This window comes from Orycteropus afer, unplaced genomic scaffold, assembly GCF_000298275.1.
Source record: "Orycteropus afer afer isolate SDZICR_OR568_19922 unplaced genomic scaffold, OryAfe1.0 scaffold00266, whole genome shotgun sequence".
Lineage (NCBI taxonomy): Eukaryota > Metazoa > Chordata > Mammalia > Tubulidentata > Orycteropodidae > Orycteropus > Orycteropus afer.
The window spans coordinates 3,980,332-4,002,374 of NW_006921853.1; the positions used below are offsets into that span (position 1 = coordinate 3,980,332).

Sequence of the window (22,043 nt, forward strand, 5' to 3'; positions counted from 1 at the left end):
GATCCTGAATTGTAACCTGTTATTTCACTAATAAACCCCATAATTGTTAGTATTATTGGCAAGTTCTGTGTGGCCATTGCTCTGGTAGCATAGTGCCTAAGACTATGACTGCTAACCAGAAGGCTGGTGGTTCAAACCCACTAACCACTCCTCAGAAGGAAGGTTGAGCAATCTACTTCTGTAGTGATACCGCCTCGGAAACCCAAGGAGGAGTTTCTATGAGTCGGATCCGACTCGATAGCAGTGGGTTTGGTTTTTTGGTAGTGGGTATGAATAGGAGAAATATGTGGCAATCTACTTTAATAAAGAGTTACAGCCTTGGAAACCCTACAGAGCAATTCTACTCTGTGGTATAGAGTCACTATGAGTCGGAATTAGCAATGGTTTTTTTCAGTTGATATGAAGTGGTATATCATTGTGGTTTTGATTTGCACTTCTCAGATGACTAATGATGTTGAACATCTTTTTAATGAACTTATTGCCATTTATCTATCTTCTTTGGAGAAATGTTTATTCAAGTTCTTTGCCCATTTTCTTTCTTTAATTGAGTGATTTATCTTTTTATTGTTGAGTTGTAAAAGCTCTTTATATAGTCTAGATACAAGTCCTTTATCAGATATATGATTTGCAAATATTTTCTGAATCTGTGTGTTTTATTTTTTGTTTTTTAGAACCAAGATGAGTTACGAAACACAGTGTTCTGTAATTTGCTCTTTTAAAAGAAAAAGAAAAAAAAAACTCAACAAAACCCAGCATATTGTGGACATCAATATATTTTTTTTCTCTCTGCCACATTTTTTTTTCCTTCCTCATTCTTTTTATGGATGCATAGCACTCTATTATGGTTGTACTGCCACTTACATGGCCAGTCCTCTACTGAGCTTTAAAAAGTCTTAAGTTCTTGTGTTGGTGAAAGACTGTGATGCAGCCAGCTACTCTGGGGCAGGAGGGGCAGCCCTCTGATTGCTGAGCTGCCCGCTCTTGGATGATGTGAACATGCAAGTAGGCACAGGAAACATCTCTAACCTGCTTACACTTCCCCTATGAACCCTGTGGTTTCACAACCCCCACAGGCACACACCCCAAGTGTCACCAGCCTCTCGCCTCCATGAGAACGTCTCACTGTGAGAGGCCACAGGGTATTGTCATTTCCCTCTTTCACTCTGTCTAGATTGCCAGCAAATCCCAAGGGCCCTCTAAGACTGGGGCCCGTGTCCAGGGATCCCTCCAGAGTCTTGAGAAATGAAGAATTCGTGCATCATTCTAAGGAGACTGCTGCTGTCTGGGACCTTTCTCTTCGGTAGGCAAAGGAGGAGCAGAGGGGAGTACAGAGGAGGGGAAGGCCAGGTGTCTGCGACCAGAGAAACTACAGCGGAACAATAAATGGGGTGATGCTCTAAGGATGGTGCTGGCACAAGAGGTGATGTTGGGTCCAGAAATCCTGGAGGAAGATGGGAAAAAGCGAGCGACAGGCAAGGTGTGGGAGACACAGAGGAGGAAGACAAAGATGGCGATTGTTAGACAGGGGCGTGGGGAGGCCTTTTTAAAAGGCAGATGGCAATTGAGATCTAGAGTTTGGAGGAGGGTGCTGGGTTCTGGTCCTTGCCATGGAACTACTTCTCTGATCTTAGACAAGACTTTTTCTTTTCTGTGCCTGAGTATCTTCATCTGAACAAAGAAAGGGCCAGCATCTCTGAGATGCTAAGATGCTGTGAAGTAAACCTGGTGCCTGGAAGGAAGGCAGGACCAGAAAGGACAGTTTGGGGTGTACACATGATGCTTAGGCTGTCTGAGGTGGGGTGTGGCATGGGGGAGTCTGAGCTCTAATGGCTAAAGACAAAACTGGTCCATAGTGAAGGTGGGAAGTGTGGTAGCATCAGATGAGTGAGGATGTGGCCTCACAGGCATTAGGGATCTTGAATCTCCCTGTATGCTGGAGAAAGTCAGAGGCTAATTATCTGACTTCTCAGAAGTGTGGGCTCTATGACCGAGGGAGAAGTGAGTGTGTGGGAAGTGCACCCTGCCTCGGGCATCCCCATCTTAGTCCCTGCCTGGGAACCTGAGTGCTCCAAGCCTCCAGGAAGTGGAAGGCAGGCCCTTTGGTCTTTTCCTCTCTCATGGATCTTATCATTCTTTCTTCTTTGCTGAGAGGTCAGACAGGAAGTTGCTGTGTTCTTCCCAGGCCCTGGTGCTGCCAGAGCTCTGAGTAGGAAGGATTTGCTGCTTCCATCTTTCCCAGAGTCAAGGGCCGCAAGGGGAAGTCCAGGAGGGCAGGTTCCAAGTCTGCCTGACTCAGGTGTGGGCAGCCTGGGGTGGAGGCAGTCCCATTTTTGCTGGCATGTGAGTCTTTGGGACTGGGTTCAGCACCCACACTTCTTTCTCAGGGTGCACATCGGGGTCCCTGGCCCAAGTGGCTAATGCCATCTCCTCTCCCTCAGTGCCAACCTTGAGCTACAACCTGGACGTGCGGCACGCACAAAATTTCTCCTTCCAGGACGCCGGGAGGCATTTTGGGTACCGTGTCCTGCAGGTTGGAAACAGGTGAGCTCCCCTCCGCTCTGAGTCTTCCCGGCCCCACACAGGTGAGGTGCCCCTGTCAGTCCTGGTGTTACCTGTTGAATCAGGGAAGGTCGCCAGGGCCTTCCTGTCTTGAGTGCGTCCGTGGGATTTCTCTGGAAACACAGGGCCAAACAAAGCTATCAAATAGGCTGGGATGACAGCCACATCATTAAAGTGCCACACAAGTGCCTTGTAGAAGGACCCTTTCTGGGATTCTGAATCTTTCCCTGACCAGGCAGTGAACAGTTTGAAGGCAGAAGTTTTGTTTCTCATTTTTCCATCTATGCCTAGGACAGATCCCCGTCTAGCACATGGTAGACAGGCTGTAAATGGCTTTTGAACTAATGACTGATTTAATGAACTCATACATGACATTCTGGCAGATTGTTCTGGGTTTCAGTTCTTCTAGTCCATAAATTGAAAAGATTCTTAATTTTCTGTTGTTGTTGTTGTTGTTATGTGCTGTCGAGTCAGCCCCGACTCATAGCAACCCCTTCTTGGGTTTCCGAGGCAGTATCACTATGGAAGTAGGATGGCCCAAACTTCCTTCCAAGGAGTGGCTGGAGGGTTTGAACCACCAGCCTTCTGGTTAGCAGTCAAGTGCTTTAGTCACTATGCTACCAGAGCGCCTATAGAGTTTTTTTTTTTTTTTTTTAAATCTTCTGGAATTTTAATGTATGGGATGATTATCTTGGATTAACTAGAGAAGAGGTAGAGGGCTGAGAAGGCCCCCTGAAAGGAGTGACTAAATTGCTTTAAGATACCTGGTGGGGGATCTGAACCCTATAGGCCGGAGTGGGTAGGTAAAGATCTGGGCACCTCACGAGTGAGATTTCTTACCAGGGTTGTCGTAGGAGCTCCAGGTGAGGGGAACAGTACAGGAAACCTCTATTGGTGCCAGTCAGACACTGGACACTGCCTGCCAGTCAGCCTGAGTGGTGAGTAACTGGTGGGGAGCTGGGAGGAGTGTTGTCTCAGGGGAATCAAGACTGGCTCTAACACACCTGGATTGCCTAAGTTCTTCCAGACCAACCTTCTGATGCCTACAGGTTCCAACTATACTTCCAAGTACTTGGGAATGACCTTGACGACAGACCCGACAAGTGGAAACCTTTTGGTAAGATTTTGTGTAGGTTGATATCAGAACTTGTGACACTAGGAAAGAGAGATTGAATAGAAGAAAGAAGGAAATGGAGAAACGATCCTGCCAAAGGTTAAAGTCATCAAAGAGATTCAGATTTCATCATGTGTGTTGAGAACCTATTATAAGCTATCTATTTTCAAGATCTTACTTACCTCAGTTGTTTTTCCAAATATAAAATATCTATGACCATTGATAAACAAGATGATTTTTGATGGACACAACCTTTTTTTAATGTACATATATAACATTTTATTGTGGTTTGGGTGAGAATTACACCAACTTTTAATGTTTTAATAGTTATATATGTATTTAAGGGAGCTCTGGTGGTGTGGTGCCTAAGGCATGTGACTGTTAACCAGAAGGCTGGCGGTTCAAACCCACCAGCCACTCCTCGGAAGGAAGGTTGGGCAATCTACTTCCATAGTGATACCGCCTCGGAAACCCAAGGAGGTATCACTATGAGTCAGATCCAACTCGACGGCCTCTGCCCTGCTTGGGCAAGTGTTACAGAGTTCTTTTAGCTCTGCTGATAGGTGCCTGAGGGGCACCCCACTCCACCAGCAAGCCTCCTGCCTGAAGGCACTCAGCTTTCTCGCTCCATGTCCCGGGAAGCCCCCCACTCTGTCCTACCAGTCTCTAAGTCCTGCCCCACTGCTGCTGCCATTTCTCTGTGCTGCTTCTCACCATCTTAGTGCGGGGATCTCAGGTCCAAGAATATGCTCCAGTCCTGGCTCTTCTTTCTTGATGGTAGTAAGATTCCCCCTTCCACCTCAGGGATGACTCATTTTAAGCCCAGCGGATGGCAAAACTGACCAGTCCCCACATTAGAATTCCATACATCTTTTTGCGTGGTCCCACCCATATGAGGTGGCCATGTACCTTACATTATTAACAAGCTATTGAATCCCCTTGGTGAGCCACAAGCACATCACATACTTATGGTCCCACCCAGTCATCTGGAGGAAGTCACAAAGATCATGGCTAGAAAAGCCATATTATGTAAGTCACTGCACAGCAGGCCTCAAGACAGTCAGATGAGATAGGGATCAGTATATACAGTTTACACATGAGGAAACAGGACCAGAGACTGCCAAGGTCATGTGGTTGCCAAGTGGTAGAGCCAGAATTTTAATCAAATTGTCATTTGATTCTAAACCCACTGTTTTTTTCCATTTCATCTCAGTAGCATCATTCTGACTCTTCTTTGTGAGAGAAAGCTCTTGTACTTAACTACTGTGTATACCAGGCACTGTGCTAGGTTCTGATGGAAGAAGGGGCGTGGGATATAAAGATAACTATGATATGAGCCTTGACTTTTAGAAACTATGATCTGGCAGGCAAGACAGTCATACGTGAAAGAAACAGCATTTATATTCTGGGAATAATGAGCAATTTGGCATAAATACAGAATGTGTGATTGGGAATGGGTAGAGGGTGGGCCTGTAAAAGTAGGATAATGCCCAAATGTAAGAAATTTTGAACACCAAGCTAAGGAGTGTAGACTTTACCGTATAGGCAGTGAGTGTCCAGTGATCTACGGCATTGGTAGTAGTGATAGACAGGCAGATATAAGACATTTTGGAGGCAACCAGTTAGATGTAAGGAGTGAGGGAGGACCATGACCCTGAACGTTTTTGTTCTCGGCTAATCATGTCCAAAAGACACACAAGAGGAAGCCCCAACCCTTTTACTTTTGCTTCCTTCAGGCCTGTGACCCTGGGCTGTCTCGGGTATGTGACCAGAACATGTATCTAAGTGGCCAGTGTTACCTCTTCCCCAAGAATCTGGGGAGCCCTGTGCTGCAAGGACGCCCTGGTTTTCAGGGTAAGCTTTCCCAATCCATGACTGAGAAAGACCCCACAAGTGAGGACCTAGTGGGTTAAAAAAACCCTCCAAGTGGCTGCCCCTGCATGAGAACCAGCATTGGGGGTCTAAACACTAGAGACATTTCACCAGGTCCTTTTATGTCTGGTCTCTGCAGAATGTATCAAGGGCAACGTAGACCTGGTATTTCTGTTTGATGGTTCAAGGAGCATGCAGCAAGATGAATTTCAGAAAATTCTGGACTTCATGAAGGACGTGATGAAGAAACTCAGCAACTCTTCCTACCAGGTAAGTACATTGGAATTTTTGGTTGTAAGCAACAGTTGCCTATCTGAACTAGCTTAAGCCTTTATGGAAATTTTAATATGAGATGTCTCCACACCTAAGGGTATGGCTGTAACTGGACTTCAGGAAGGGACGAGAATCAGGGGGCAGAAAGCTGCTAGAACTTTCTAGTTTCCATTTCTCTTTCTCTGCTTTTGCTTCCCTCTTCTATCTCAGTGGCCTGGCTCCCTCAGCTTCTTGGGGTCACATGAGATTGTAAAAGGTCCCATGTTCACATGTTAAAGTTCCAAGAGAGTTTTTTACCTTCTTCTCAACCAGCTCTTTCTTCTGCAGATTCCAGATTTTCAGGGAAGAGATTCTGATTGACTTAGCCTCAGTAGGTGACCACCCTCGACTCAACCAGTTATATCCAGTTTAGTGGGGTGGTCAACAGAATATGGCTCCCGGGAACCATCCCTCCTGACGAGATAGGTAGACTCAGACCCAGAGAACAGGAGTTCAGCGAACAGCACTACAGAAGGAAGTGGAGACTAATTTTACTTCTGTTTGTTTGCCTCATTTTCAAAAGAATGGTTTGAGGCAGGCATGTGGTATTGGGTTGCTCAGGTCCTGGATCAGAAATAGGGATTGGAGCAGTGTAAAAAGGTCATGGGGGAGGCTTAGCCCGACCTCCACTAACTTCACAAGGGGGAAGAAGGATCAAGGTCAACAGCCCAAGGCTGATTCCTATGAAGCAGAGGTCAGACACGCAGTCACCCTCCAAACCTCTTGCCAATTCCGACACCAGCCATCCTTCCCACAGTGCTCTCTTCTTCTCTGCTGAGTTCGATAATTCATTGCATTGGCCGCACAGAATTCACAGACAATACTCACGATTATGGAGTTTATTAGGGAAGAAACAGGTTTTAATTCAGGATCAGAAATGACTCAGGATACAGTTTTTTGATCAGGACAGTTTCTTCTCAGCTGCTTCTCTCTGGCCTTGGCATCTTAGCACTGCATTCCCTTGGATTCTTCCCTGCTCAAGCAACTGTTAGACAGCTCTTGTAGTGTTGCTGATAAGTGCCCAGAGAGGCCCCACTCTATCAGTAAGCCTCCTGCCTGAAGGCACTCAGCTTTCTCACTCTTGGCCAGGAAGCCTAGCAGTCTGTCTCATGCTGGTCTCAGCTGCTGGTCTCCGTTACTGAAGTTTGCCTCTGTGATTTCTCTGCCACTGCTTCTTGCCCTCTCTTGCCATCTCAGCAAAGTGTTACAGTTTGTTCTGTCTCTTGGGTCAAGGAATTTTAGTGCAGGGATCTTGAGTCCAAAGGATGCACTCCTTCTTGATGGTAATGAGATCCCTCCTTCTATCTCTAGGATGGCTCATTTTAAGCCGAGCAGGGTGGCAAAACTGACTAATGCTCACATTAGGGTTCCATACACCTTATTTGTGTGGTCCCACCCCCACAAAGGTGCCGTGTACCTTAATTACATTACCAGCAAGTCATTCAATCCCCTTGGTGGGCCACAGACACATCACATGTTCATAGTCCCACCCAGTCATCTGATGGGAGTTGAAGACTGGCTAGAAGGGCCATATTAAGTAATTCACTGCGTTGCAAGCAGATAAGTGGAAAGAAATAATGTAACTACATATCATTTCTTCTTTCCTTTTCTAGTTTGCTGCTGTTCAGTTTTCCACAACCTACAAAACAGAATTTAATTTCTTGGATTATGTTAAGCTGAAAGACCCTGATGTCCTGTTAGCCAATGTGAAACACATGCTCCTGTTGACCAACACCTTTGGTGCTATCAACTATGTCGTGTGAGTGCCTTCTTGCAGGAGAGAGCCTATCCATTCTAGCCTCTTCCAGTTGTAGGGTTTGGGAACTCACACAGGTTGGCTCAGCAACAGGCAATGTATTGTGAGTTTTCCAGTGGATCAGTGTTAGTCAGGGTTCTTTCGACTATAAGTAAGAGAAACCCACTCTATACTGACTAAATCCAGAAGAGAAATTCTTGGGAGGTTATAATGATAGCTCATGAACTTTTGGAACAGGAAGTGTTGCCTCATAAGAGACTAGAACCAGCACCTGGAAAGTGGTCATGAACTAGTCACAGTGGGGGTCAGCTTTTGAAGTCAGTGCACAGAAATCTCAAATAATCCAAATTATGCTTGAAGAGTTCCTTGAATTGTTTACAAAATCCAGCATATTCAAGTCACGCATTGGAAACTGGCTTTCCCTGGATTCCTAAATTCAGCACAGAAGACGTTTTCCCCCAGAGTTGGGTCAGATTCCAAAAAAGACCCAAATTCACTACCATCAAGTCAATGTTGACTCATAGCAACCCCCACTGGTTTTCTGAGGTGGTAAATCTTTATGGAAGTAGATTGCCCCATCTTCCTTCCACAGAGTAGCTGGTAAGTTTGAACCACCAACCTTCTGGTTAGCAGTCAAATGTCTTAGGCACTGAGCCACCAGAACTCCTTCTGGATCAGACTATTGTGTTTAAATTGAAGCCTGGATGAAATTAGTTGGATTGTGCCGAAGGGCCATGCTGTATTAAAGCACTAAAACAACAAAACAAACCTATCTTTAAACATTAGGGTGGCTGTGAGAATACAGAACAGATTTGGGGAAGAGGAGAATGGTATCTCCTGTCTCACTCTCACCCTGGGCAGACACTCCTACTGAGTGAAATAGAGAAAAGATTTCATGCACTATTTCACTTATTTTCCTCATTTTCATTTCTTTGCCAAGCATGTATCATTGAATTTGCATGAGTTAAACATGCAGGTCATGTACCTCCCTAAGGCTCTCCATGTGTGTGGTTCAAGCTCTTTGGAGTTCACTTGCTTTACATATGTCTACTTTATTCTTCTGTTTCTGTAGACAGCTTTGGTATGTAAAGGGTCAAACATGTCACTCAAAAATATATATATATATGGCAGTCTTAATTTAGATGAACAGCCTGAATTCCAGCTCCCAAGACAGACAATCTGATTGGCTGATACTAAGTCAGGTGTCCATGGGTCCACCCAACTATTACCTGGTCTACCTTAAGGCATAGGGTCACCTAGCATAAGCATGGATTCTAGGGTCCCACCTCTGTGGGAAGGGGGTTATTCTTGGAGAAAGGGTGCACCATAGGAGAGGAAGACACCCTAAAAGGTATCAACTGTGGAAGCAAAATGAGACAGTCATGGAAACTTATTTAACAAATATTTCTTGACCATCCACTATGTGTCAGGCAATATTCTAGATCAGAGATTGGCAAACTTTTCCTGTGAAGAATCAGATAGTAAATATTTTAGGCTTTGCTGACCAGATACAGTTTCTGTTGCATATTCTTCTTTGTGTTTATATCCCCTGCATGAATAATAATCAGCATGAGGCTGATCCCCAAAATGTGAAGATAATTCACATCCCCACTTCTCCATCCCTGACACCAGACACCTATATGATGTTTCTCTCTTTCAATCGCTAACCACCCAGAGTTAGGCCTTTATTTAGATGACTGCCCAAGTGCCTCCACAGTTCTTTCTTCACCAACCACCCAAAGCTGGTTCTTTACAAATTAGGACTCTGTCCTTCTAATCCACTGCCAAGTAGACAGATGTCAGGCCTTGTTGACTTTCATTAATCCCAATAATTCACTAGAATGACTCACAGAGCTCACTATAACCTTTTAAATATAACCACAAAATGATGTCCATGAAGAGAGGCACAGGTGAGGTTTGGGAGAAGTTTCTGGCACAGAGTTTCATGTTCTCAGAGACACGCCAGCCCTTCCGTGTGCATCATCAAGCCAGAAACTCAAAGGAAGCTCCAAGGCCTAGAGTTCTTTGTAATAGTCATTGGGCCTCAAGGTGTATGCACGACTGGGACCTTAATGCATAGCCAGTGATTGACTGAATCACTGAATATTCATGACTGATTCCATCATGTCCTCCTCCCTTTTCCTGAAGTGAATTCTCCAGACACGGGTCCTTGGGCTCCTCCCTCATTTACACATGTTTAAGGGTTGTCTGGCTGTTTTATGAAACAGAAGACATGTGGGATTTCTGGGGAAACCCAAGGGCTATATTCAGAAACTAGAAACAAAAGACCAAATCCAGTTCTTTGTCTCACAAACCCTTTAAAAATATGGAAAGCAGTCTTAGTTCATGGATCGTATAAAAACAAGCCACAGGCTGGATTTAGCTTGTGGACTGTTGTTTGTCAATATATATTCTAGGTACTGTTGTTGTTGTTGTTGTTGTTAGGTACTGTTGAGTCAGCTCCCACTCATAGCGACCCTGTGGACAACAGAATGAAACCCTGCCCGGTCCTGTGCCAGCCTTGCAATCCTTGCTGTACCTGAGCCCATCATTGCAGCCACTGTGTCAATCTATTTCATAGAGGGCCTTCCCCTTTTTTTGGTGACCCTCCACTTTACCAAGCATGATATCCTTCTCCAGGGAATGGTCCCTTCTGACCACATGACCAAAGTAGGTGAGACCAAGTCTAGTTATTCTCACTTCCAAGGAGCATGCTGGCCACAGTTCTTCCAGCACAGACTTGTTCCTTCTTCTGGCTTGGTGCTTTCAGTATTCTTCGCCAACACCACAACTCAAAAGCATCAACTCTTCTTCAGTCTTCTTTATTCATTACCCAGACCTCACATGCGAATGAAAGTATTGAAACTACCATGGCTTGGGTTCGGCTCACCTCAGTCTTCAAAGAGACATCTTTGCTCTTCAGCACTTTACAGAGATCTTTTGTAGCAGATTCTCCCAGTGCAATACACCATCTGATTTCTTGACTGCTGCTTCCATTGGAGGAGCTCTGGTGGCCTAGTGCCTAAGGCATTGGACTGCTAACCAGAAGGCTGGCGGTTCAAATGTACCAGCCACGCCTCAGAAGGAAGGTTGGGCAATCAACTTCCGTAGTGATACTGCCTTAGAAACCCAAGGAGGGGTCACTATGAGTCGGGTCCAACTTGACGGCAAATAACAACAGCTTCCATTGGTGTTGATTATGGAACCAAGTAATAGGTTATATAATAGAAATGTTGTTGTTGTTGTTACATGCCGTCGAGTCGGACCCATCTCATAGAGACCCCTCCTTGGGTTTCCTAGGCAGTCACTACAGAAGTAGATTGCCCCATCTTCCTTCCGAGAATAGTAATGGAAAATATAAAAAATAGGAGCAATAGAAATACAAAAAAACAGTTTCCATTGAGTTGATTTCAACTCGTGGTGACCTCATGTGTGTCAGAGTGGAACTGTTCAGTGATTGACTTTTGGAAGTTGATTTCCAGGCCTTTCTTCCAGGTCACCTCTCGGTGGACTTGAATGTCAGTTGGCAGCCAGGCACATTAACCACGTCCACTGCCCAGGCCACTAGCAATATGGCAATGAACACAGCAGACAGAAATCTCTGCCCTCTTGGAGCTTAGTATTCTAGTCGTGGACAGAAATACAATAAATAGAATAAATAAGTAGATTGATATTGTAGAAGGTATATGTATTATAAAGAAAAGTAAAGCAATATTCAATAAGAAGAACAGGGAAGAAAGATTTGTTGAAGCGGAGGAAGTGAGCCAAGTGGATACCCGGGGAAGGCCATTCCAGGCAAAGGGATTTGCAAAGGCCCTGAGGTGAGAACGTGCTTAGGCTGTTCAAGGAAGAGCCAGGATGCCAGTGTCGCTAGAGAGATGTGATGGAGAGGGGAAAGGAGCAGGAGATGAGGTGAGAGAGATAATGAAAGTCAGGACTAGTGGGGACTTGGAGGTCATAGTGAGGGTTTAGGCCTTTCTGTGAATACGATGAGAAGGCACTGGAAGTTTTGAGCAGAAGAGTGCCATGATCTGATATGTTTTTAAAGGGCCCCTATGGCTGCAATAGGAGCTCTGGTAGCATAGTACCTAAGGCACTTGATTGCTAACCAGAAGGCTGGCGGTTCAAACCCACCAGTCACTCCTTGGAAGAAAGGTTGGGCAATCCTACTTCTGTAGTGATACTGCCTCGGGAAACCCAAGGAGGGGTCGCTATGAGTCAGGGCCGACTCAACAGCACATAACAACAACAACATGGTTGCAATACTGATTTTAGACTGTAGTGGGGAAGGATGGACGCAGAGAGGCCAGTGGGGAGGCTATTGAAAAGTCCAGATGGAAGATGTTGGCGGTTTAACCCAGGGTGGAAATTCATGAACCAGAGCCACAATAGGTGCACATCCATGCAGATGGAGGTTGGAGAAATGTTTCGGATCCAGGATAGAACTAGGTCTCGATAGCAGGCGTCTGCGGCCCTGCGCATCAGGCTGAGTGCAGTCTGCTCCTGTCTTTGGCAGCTTCCGTAGCTTTCCCTCCTTCCTCTCTGTGTCTCTTCCGCTCCCCCGGAGGCGTCTCCAGCCTTATCACACGGCTTTCAGCTTCTGCTCCGAGTCAGGCCTGTCATAGGCGTGGAGTGTGGATTGGCCGCTCTTGGACAATTATGTCCATCTCTGGTTATCCGGGGGGGTGGGGAAAGAAGGATCAGATGGTTCACCCAACCTGCTTCAGAAGGAGGCTGTGGCAGGACTTTGAGCCTTGACCTGTCCAATATTCAGTCGTCTGTCTCCTTTACTTCACATGCGTGCCAGGAGTCAGAGATACAGAAACAAATCAGATATGGTCCTTTCCTTGAGGAGCTTGGGGTTTAGGGAGAAAACTGACACAGAAACAAACCATTACAGTTCCAAAGTAAGTACCATAGCTGTGCTTGGTGGGCAGCCTGGGGGTTGTAGGGAAGGCAGAGGAGGTGGCCATAAGAGCTTGCTCTCAAAGAGTAGCTTTTCAGTGTTCTTTGGCCAGAAACTCTTTTTTTTTTTTTTTTTTTCTTTTTCCATTGAAATCTTACCAACATATCTAACTGATTAAAGGGTAGTGCTATGTGGGTAAAATAGAGAGAGCCCAGAATCACCCCTCCCAAAGCTTCTTCTCATTGCCCATGAACCCCTGAGATAGCCATTGGACTACCTCGAATACAATTTGAGTAGAGTTTGAATACCACTAGCTCAGGTTGATGGTTTGAACCCACCAGCCACTCCATGGAAGAGAGATGTGGCAGTTTGCTTCCATAAAGATTTACAGCCTTGGAAACCCAATGGGGGGTTTCTATGAGTTGGAATAGACTCAATGGCAGTGAGTTTTTTGGAGTCAAGAAGGAGAAGTGTGGCAGCAAAGATGAGGTGGGAAGCTTGGAGGAGCACATTGAAGGTTTGGAGTATCTGGGAACTGTGAGAAGGGCTTTTGCACAGAGTGAGAGGGCAGTGACCTGATTTCGGGCACTGGTAGAAGGGACGGAGGACGGGGAGGAGGAAGGAAGAAGGGAGACCTGAGGCCCAGGTTTGAAAGAAGTCTCTCCCATCCCTCCTTCCTGGACACAGGACAGAAGTGTTCCGGGAAGAGCTGGGGGCCCGGCCAGATGCCACCAAAGTGCTCATCATCATCACAGACGGGGAAGCCACTGACAGGGGCAATATTGACAAGGCCAAAGACATCATCCGCTACATCATTGGGGTATGGGCCTCCAGGCTCCTGGCCTCTTCTTATATTCATCTCTCTCTCTCTCTCTTTCTCTCTCTCCTCTTCCTGATTCCATTCCCCTTTTTGTCTGGGAGCTGGGAGTTGTGAAAATAATAGAAAACTGCTCTGAGATTCTGGCGATGCCACCTCTTCACTCCCCCACAGATTGGGAAGCATTTTAGGGCAAAAGAAAACCAGGAGGCACTTCACCAATTTGCCTCAAAACCCACAAAGGACTTTGTAAAGATTCTGGACACGTTTGAGAACCTTAAAGATCTGTTCACGGATCTACAAAAGAAGATCTATGACATTGAGGGTGAGTGGTGCACACGGGGCGGAAGCGTTTGGGAGGCTGTGAACAGAGAGAACCATTAGATTAGAGACAGTGAGTAACAGTGACACTTACTGAGTATCTGACCCTGTGACAGAGCTCTCCTGAGAAGAGCCTCCAGTAGGAATTTAGGAGAGGTTGAGAAACGTGGCTTGACATTTCCCTCTTCCTTTTGGGGCTCAGTTTGATCCAGGTTAGGGCCCAGGGCTGGCCTTTATCTTGCTAGTGTCCTCCGAGCCCTGCAGAATGGCTTCCTACCCTTGCTCAACTTCACATTTCACTCATCCTAGGATCCACGTTACTTAAGATGTTGGCAAGCGAACAGGGGCCCAGTGTAAGGACCCCACAGGCGCTCTTCCTTGGCCTGGAATAGGAGAAAGTTTTTATTATAGTCACCAGGTGGAGACCTGGCTACAGGTAGATATTTCCACAGGAAGCTTAGTGTGTTAAAAGAGACATGATTCCCACAGCAAGTCCCCTTTGATAGGACGCATCCTTAGTGTTCCGTCCAGTTGAAGAAGCAGTGTGGTATGTATAACTGAACCATGCAGACATGCTCAAGGATCCATTCTGCCTCTGACTTGCTATGCCACCTCAGACAGGTCACTTTCCCTCTCTGAGCCTCATTGTACTTCTCTGTTAAATGAAGTCAATGCTACTAACCTCACAAGCTTGATTAAGGTTTAACTGCTTAGAAAAATGCTTGGTGTGTTATAGGCTGCCTATAAATGGCAGCTCTTATCTCCAGCCCTTATCCTCTACTCTGGCCTGGCCAACTCTTCCTTATCCTTCCAGATTTTACTTCAGATGTCCTTACCTTTGATAAGTTCTTGCTGATGCCCCAAGATTGGGTTACATGCTTTTCCCCTGTGGGCTGCTGAACCCACTGTACATCCCTATCCTCACCCTGTTACACTGTGCTCTGTTGTCCACTCAGTCTCCCTCCCACACTGAATTGTGACGTCTCTCCCAACAAATATCGTGTGCTTTTTTCACCATTGTATCCTCAGCATCAAATATTTTGTGATTCTAAATATGTATTCAATGAATGAATAAATCATCATGATTCAATGCTATATTTCTTACATGTAACAGGCAATTTATATTACTTAATCTAGTCCTCTCAGCAAGTCGTGTAAGGCTGGTGGTACTTGCATTTTATTAATTCATGCTTGCAACAACCAACTATCAGGCGCTGTGACTAAGACACACAGGGGTTCTGCTGAAGGAGAATTCATGTTCAAGTGGGGTAGAGAAAGTTGCTGAACAAAACAAACCTGACAATTAAAGATTGTGATAGATCCTGCAAAGAAAAGGAATACAGTCATAAGATACATGGAACTGGGAGAGGCCACTACAGATAGGTTTTTCAAAGAAGGCCTCTGTGAGGCCACTTTTGAGCTGAGACATGAAATATGAGAAACAAACTGTCGTGAGAAGGATATGGACAAAGGGCAAAGGGAGAGCAAGCAAAGTCCAGGCGGTGGGAAAGGGCTTGGCCTGTTGATGGAATTAAAGACGTCACCGTGATAGGAGCACACTAAGGGAGTGAGCAGGTTGGAGAGACGGCGAAGGCCTCCCAGGCCCTCGTAAGGGGTTTGAGTTTTAGTCCCAGGAACAATAGGAAGTAATGACCTTTTCAAGAAAAGGAGAGGCGTCATCTGATACACATTCTCTATAAAAGATCACTCTAGCTTGCTCTGTGGAGAAAAGCATGGAAGGAGGATGAATAGAATCCAAGAGACCAAATTAATAAGCTATCATATTAGTCAAGCGAGAGAGAGGATGTGGTCCTGATACAGATTATTCCGAGCAGGGGACAGATGTATTCTGAGGAAGAACCAGCATGGGTCAGTGACGGGCTGGAGACAGAGCACAGAGAAAAGGAAGACAGAAGGCTGAGCCTTTGGGTTTCAGCCTGATTCGCTAGCGGGTGGTGGTGCCATTCTTTAAAGTGGGGAAGGCTTAGAAATCCAGAGCCGCGCTTTAGACAAGCAAAGGCAGATCTCAGGACTCACGGAATTTTAGATAAGAAAGTCGACCAAGAGTTAAGTCACTGACCAGGTCTTTTCAGCTCTAAAGGTCTTGCTCTTTCTTCTTGCCCCAAAGTAATTGCTTTACTTCTTTCTTGGTCCATTCGTGAGTATCGCTGTTTTCACTGTCTCTTGGATCAGCGCCCCATTCTCCCCTACTTGCCCCTCAGGCACAAGTAAACAAGACCTGGCATCCTTCGACATGGAGCTCTCGTCCAGTGGGATCAGCGCTGACCTCAGCAGGGTGAGTGGTGGGAGGGAAGCAAGGGGCCTGGGGAGCAGCCGCTGAGAAGCACGTTGTGAGCGTGCGACCCACTCCGAGAGGATGTCTGAGCCCCACTTACCTTCTCTGGGCAGGGCCGTGGAGTCGTGGGGGCAGTTGGAGCCAAGGACTGGACTGGGGGCTTTCTAGACCTGAAGGCAGACCTGCAGGATGACATATTCGTTGGGAATGAACCACTGACGCCGGAAGCCAGAGCGGGATACTTGGGTGAGGACTTCTCTTTTCTGCCAAGTACTTTAGGTTTACAAGGGGCCTGGAGCCACTCCCACTGGCTTTCAAAATAATAAGGAAAACAATTGAACAACCAGCAGGAACAACTCAGAGTTTAAATATGGTTATAACAGTTTTTTCTTGGACTCCCCGGGGTGCGAATGGTTAATACTCTCGGCTGCTAACTGAAAGGTTGGAGGTTCGAGTCCACCCAGATGCACCTCAGAAGAAAGGTCTGTTTATGAAAAATCAGCCGTGGGAAACCCTTGGAGCAAGTTCAGCTCTGACATGCATGGGGTCACCATGAGTCCGAACCAACTCAGCAGCAACTGATGCTGGTATGACATTGAAAACTTCCTAATTAGTCACTCGGGCCTTCACCTGGCTTATTGATAGGAGAGCTCCTTCTTGTGGCTTCATCCTCTTGAAATGTCCAACAACTCCAAAGGTTTATTCCATTTCAAAAGTTCCTCTGATGCCAAACATTGTTGTTGTTGTTGTTATATGCTGTCGAGTTGGACCCAACTCATAGCGACCATGAAGGACATGAAAGTCTGGTCACCCCACAGTTGCTCTGGCTTTTCTCTGTCTTTGGATGTCATTACTGAAGTCTTGTCATGCACAGTCCTGCGGGTGCCTGTCCACCCACTGTGACACCAGGCTTGGATGGCAGAGGGGCTTCACCTTAGTGCTCTGAGGTCGTAGCTCTGAGCTCACATCGTCAGCCCATCCCAAGGCACAGCTGGCTCCAAAAGCACTGAGGTAGGTCTGCTTCCAGGCCCTCCCTTTTCATGGATGGAGAACCACCCTCCCTCTACCCTACCCTATCCGTGACCACTGTAGTGGGGTGTGATCACTCCTATGTTCAACTCTCAGGACATAAGATCTTACTAAGTTCTTTCCTCAGGGAAGTTGGTGCAGCTCACCTTGGGTGCACCCTTCTAAGGAAGACTACTCTAAGTGATTTTTTAAAAATGCATTTTATTGCAATATAATTTTTTGCACAGTGAAATACACAAAAGTAAAGTGATATGGGTCAATGCATTTTTTTTTTGCAGTGTTCCCTCCCCTCCCCTCCCACCCCAGCAACCAACAAAGAAAGTCTCCCTCCATATATAAACCTTTCCTTGACCCTCCACAACAACGAACTAATACTATATTTGTCCTTCTGTGATTATTTCACTCAGCATAATGTCCTCCAAGTTCATCCATATTATGCGACGCTTTGCAGACTCTACATTATTCTTTAGTGCTGCATAGCATTCCATTATGTGTATGTACCATAGTTTGGTCATCCACTCTTCTGCTATAAACCTCTAAGTGATTTTTTTCTTTACTTTTTTTTTTTTAACTTTCTTTACTGAGTAAGTATTATGTGCCAGGGACTACTCTGAGCACTTTGCATTATTAAAATATTTCACCATGTTTTATCCTTACAACTACCCTGTGAGCAAGTATTTTTGTTATCTCCATTTTATGCAGGGAAGAACAGAGCCAAGGAGAGTTTAAGTAACTTGCTCAGGGTCTACCTGTAGGTCTGCTAATAGGTGGAGCCCAGGTATTCCAGCCCCAGAGTCTAAGCTATTAACCACTATACTGACTGCCTTCAAAGTGGTTTTCTGTTCTCGAATGCACTATAAATAGCTGGAAACTTTGCTCACTAAAGTAGGGGAAAAAACTATAGTTTAATATCTAGTTAGGCACCTTGCTATATATATATATATCTAATATATGTATTAGGTATATATAATATATATTTTGTATAAGGAGCTCTGGTGGCATAGTGGTTAAGACGTTTGACTGTTATTGACTGTTAATCACAAGGTTGATGGTTTGCACCCACCAGCCACTCCATAGAAGAAAGATGGGGCAATCTGCTTCTGTAAAGATGTATAGCCTTGGAAACCCAGAGGGGGTCACTCTGAGTCAGAATCGACTCAAGAGCAGTAAGTTTGGTTTTCTTTTTGAATTTATATACATATAATATATATATTGAGTTTGTGTGTGTATATATATATACACATATATATATACTTGTTGTTGTTATGTGCCGTCAAGTCGGCCCCAACTCATAGCGACCGCTCCTTGGGTTTCTGAGGCCGTATCACTATGGAAGTAGGATTGTCCAACCTTCCTTCCAAGGAGTGTCTGGTGGGTTTGAACCGCCAGCCTTCTGGTTAGCAGTCAAATGCCTTAGGCACTACATTACCAAAGCCTATATGTATATATATGTACATATGTTTGTGTGTAGCTCTAGAGACATAGTGTTTAAAGCATTTGGCTGCTAACCAAAAGGTTGGTAGTTCAAACCCACCAGCTGTTCCATGGGAGCTAGATGAGGCAGTCTGCTTCTGTAAAGATTTATAGCCTTGGAAACCCTATGGGGCAGTTCTACTTTGTCCTATAGGATCACTATGAGTCAGAATCAACTTGGTGGCAGTGGGTTTGGGTTTGGTTATATGGATATACATAGATGTATCTGTAGAGAGACAGAGAGAGACCAGGTCCCTGGGCAGTGCAAGCAGTCAAGTACACTGCTGCTAACCGAAGGTTGGCAGTGCGAGTCCATCAGAGGTAACTCAGACGAAAGACCTGACAACTTAACTTTTAAACAAAGCAGGCACTGAAACCCTACATAGCACAGTTCTTTACACCTGGGGTCTGGTCTTATACATATATTAGGCATCGTGCTAAATGTTTCCTATTCACGGTCTTATTCCATCCTCAAAACCACCCTATGAGATTCGTACTGTACTCGGCTTTTAGATGAGAAAACTGAGGCCCAGGACATCGAGTGCTTTACTCAAGATCGCACAGTTAGGAAGGAGTGGAACTAGGACTCTTATTTATTTTGCACATAAGATTTCATCTCAACTCTGTTACATGTGTTGTTGTTGTTAGGTGCATCGAGTTGGCTCTGACTCATAGCAAACCTGTGCACAGTGGAACGAAAGACTGCTTGGCTCTGTGCTGTCCTCACAATCTTTGCTGTGGTTGAGCCCATAGCTGCAGCCGCTGTGTCAATACGGCTCATTGAGGGTCTTCCCCTCTTTTCCTGGAGGCACTCATCTGTCCGTTTGTCCTGCTGCGGTGGCTTGCGTGTTGCTGTGATGCTGGAAACTGTGCCTCTGGTGTTTCAAATACCAGCAGGGTCACCCATGGTGGACAGCTTCCAGACTGTTCAATGGAGCTTCCAGACTGAGACAGACCGGGAAGAAGGACAGGGCCATTCGCTTCTGAAAAAATTGTTGTTGTTATGTGCCGTGGAGTTGGATCCGACTCATAGTGACCCCTCCTTGGGTTTCCGAGGCAGTACCACTACGGAAGTAGATTGCCCAACCTTCCTTCCGAGGAGGAGTGGCTGGTGGGTTTGAATTGCCAGCCTTCTGTAGCAGCCAGATGCCTTTAGCATTACAATAGGACTTGAAAAGAGAAGGATAAAAAAAAAACAAAAAAAAACCACATTGCCATCAAGTTGGTCCGGACTCATAGCAACCCTCACTGGGTTTCTGAGGTGGTAAAACTTTATGGAAGTAGATTGCCCAGTCTTCCTTCCACAGAGTGGCTGGTGGGTTTGAACTGCCAACCTTCTGGTTAGCAGTCAAATGCCTTAGGCACCAAGCCACCAGAGCTCCTTAAGAAAAGAGGAAGGAGAAATATAGATCAATCACTGGCTAATCTTCATGTGATAGATTGAGCTTGCCTGCCTTTCCTCTTTACTGGAAGTAGATTGCCCAGTCTTCCTTCCACAGAGTGGCTGGGGGGGTTGAACTGCCAACCTTCTGGTTAGCAGTCAAATGCCTTAGGCACCAAGCCACCAGAGCTCCTTAAGAAAAGAGGAAGGAGAAATATAGATCAATCACTGGCTAATCTTCATGTGATAGATTGAGCTTGCCTGCCTTTCCTCTTTACTGGAAAAAAAAAAAAAAAAATCTCAACTGAAAAAAGAAAAATTCACTTCCAACTCATAATGACCTCCCACTAAGGCTGTAAATATTTACCGAAGCAGATTGTGGCTGGTGGGTTCAAGCCACTGACCTTTTGGTTAGCAGCCAAATGCCTTAACACTGCACCACCAGAGCTCCTTCCCTTTACTGCAGCCCACTGAGACCAGGTTACTTCTGGCTTCAAAAACCAAATTCACTGCAACCCACTGATACAGGTTACTCTGACTTCAAAAACCAAACTCACAAGTCGGCTGAACTCTTAGTCACCCCTCCACCCCTCCTTGGGTTTCCGAGGCGGTATCACTATGGAGTGGCTGGTAGGTTTGAACCGCCAGCCTTCTGGTTAGCAGTCAAATGCCTTAGGCACTACGCCACCAGAGCCCCCACTTCTGGCTTGGTTCATTATAATACTTTACGTCATCATTTTCTTCCATTCATTTTAACTACTCTCCATTCAAGAACAAGTTCCAGGGTCTCTTCTGACATCTATGTGCTCTTTCCTGTCTTTTTAATGTCCTTTTGCTTTCTTCATGTATAATTTCCTTAATGTCTTTCCACAACTTATCTGGTCTTTGGTCATTGGTGTTCAGTGCATCAAATCTATTATTCAGATGGCTTTCGAATATACTTGTTTTGGTCTCCAATGCTGCTCTAACAGAAAATAACACAAATACGTGGCTTTAACAAACAGGGATTTATTCTCTTACAGTTTAGGAGGCTAGAAGTCTGAGTTCAACGTGCAAGCTCTAGGGGCTGAGTGAAAGCCCTTGACCTTGGGCTTCAGCTCTGCTTCTTGCTCTTGGCCCCCTGGAACTGGAGACATCTCTTCACTCAGGCAGCTGCTGGCTGCTGAGGCTAGCAAGCCCAAGGTCGACAAATAAAATGGCACAGTCTCAAGATTACCAAACAACACGGCAGGCCACTAGTTCAAGTCCAGAAACAGTCTCAAGACCGGTAGGCAATCATGGCAAGTTGCTGAATGATGACTCGGCTACATGCAGGGTCCAAGCATGCCAAAAAGCTGCAGAGACCTTTCTTAAAACTTCTCCTTATATACAGGAAGCAGACCACATCCAAAAGGCAGCTACTCAGCTGCTCACAGTAGATTCCACCATGGAGTTGATTATCAGTCTCATCATGGGGAATAACTCCATCCAGCTGCCCAGCCACTCAGAACCAGGCCCAGCCAAGTTGACATGCAACCTTAACTACCACAGTGCTCAAGATCATGTTTTGGCTCTTGTTGACTTGTTTTACATTTTTTTTTCCGTTTCAACTTAAACTTGTATGTGAGCAATTGAGTGAGTAGGAAAGGAGTTCCAGTCTCTTCACCCTTCCTCTCATGTGCTACACCATCTTGGACATCTCTCTTCTTCCTGCTCACTTTCAACTGCTCTAGGCAGGGCAAGTCCTGGTTAGGTTGCTTGCAGCATGTGCTCAGACATTGCATCAGTGCATCTCAGTGCAGTAACAGAGGAGACAGCCCTCCACAGCGGGAGCTGTGACGTGTGAGGGCAGCCTGAAGTGACATCATTAAGCATGAAAAGGGGTAGTTTTCCTATGTTTTTTACTTTTTCTGTGGTAAATAGTATAGATAATTAAACATTTGCCATTTCAGCCATCTTCACATGTACAGTTCCGTGACTTTAAATACGTTCATTATGTTGTTCAAGCATCACCATCCCTAAATGTTTCCATCACCCTAAGCTCAGTGTCCCCTAAACATTATGTCCTCATTTCTCCCTCCCTCTCACTCACCCCTGATAACCACTAATAAACTGTTTTATTTTCTAATATTTATGCAAACTAATAGTTATGCCAAGAGATTTGGAGGACAGCTACCTGGCCAACTGACTGGAAGAGATCCATATTTGTGCCCATTCCAAAGAAAGGT

At 45.6% G+C, this 22,043-nt stretch overlaps 1 protein-coding gene across 1 annotated transcript in view; it reads left to right on the forward strand.

The window, feature by feature from the left end:
- The first annotated feature begins 1,242 nt into the window (after positions 1-1,242).
- Positions 1,243-22,043, forward strand: part of ITGAL (integrin subunit alpha L) — a 54,527-nt gene continuing 33,726 nt past the window's right edge. Inside the window, exons 1-11 of the mRNA XM_007950300.1 lie at positions 1,243-1,300; positions 2,439-2,541; positions 3,403-3,497; positions 3,609-3,676; positions 5,410-5,527; positions 5,685-5,815; positions 7,471-7,616; positions 13,207-13,339; positions 13,511-13,661; positions 15,880-15,953; positions 16,067-16,199. Of these exons, the coding sequence (XP_007948491.1) occupies positions 1,243-1,300; positions 2,439-2,541; positions 3,403-3,497; positions 3,609-3,676; positions 5,410-5,527; positions 5,685-5,815; positions 7,471-7,616; positions 13,207-13,339; positions 13,511-13,661; positions 15,880-15,953; positions 16,067-16,199 (1,210 nt within the window). The remainder of the gene's footprint in view (positions 1,301-2,438; positions 2,542-3,402; positions 3,498-3,608; positions 3,677-5,409; positions 5,528-5,684; positions 5,816-7,470; positions 7,617-13,206; positions 13,340-13,510; positions 13,662-15,879; positions 15,954-16,066; positions 16,200-22,043) is intronic.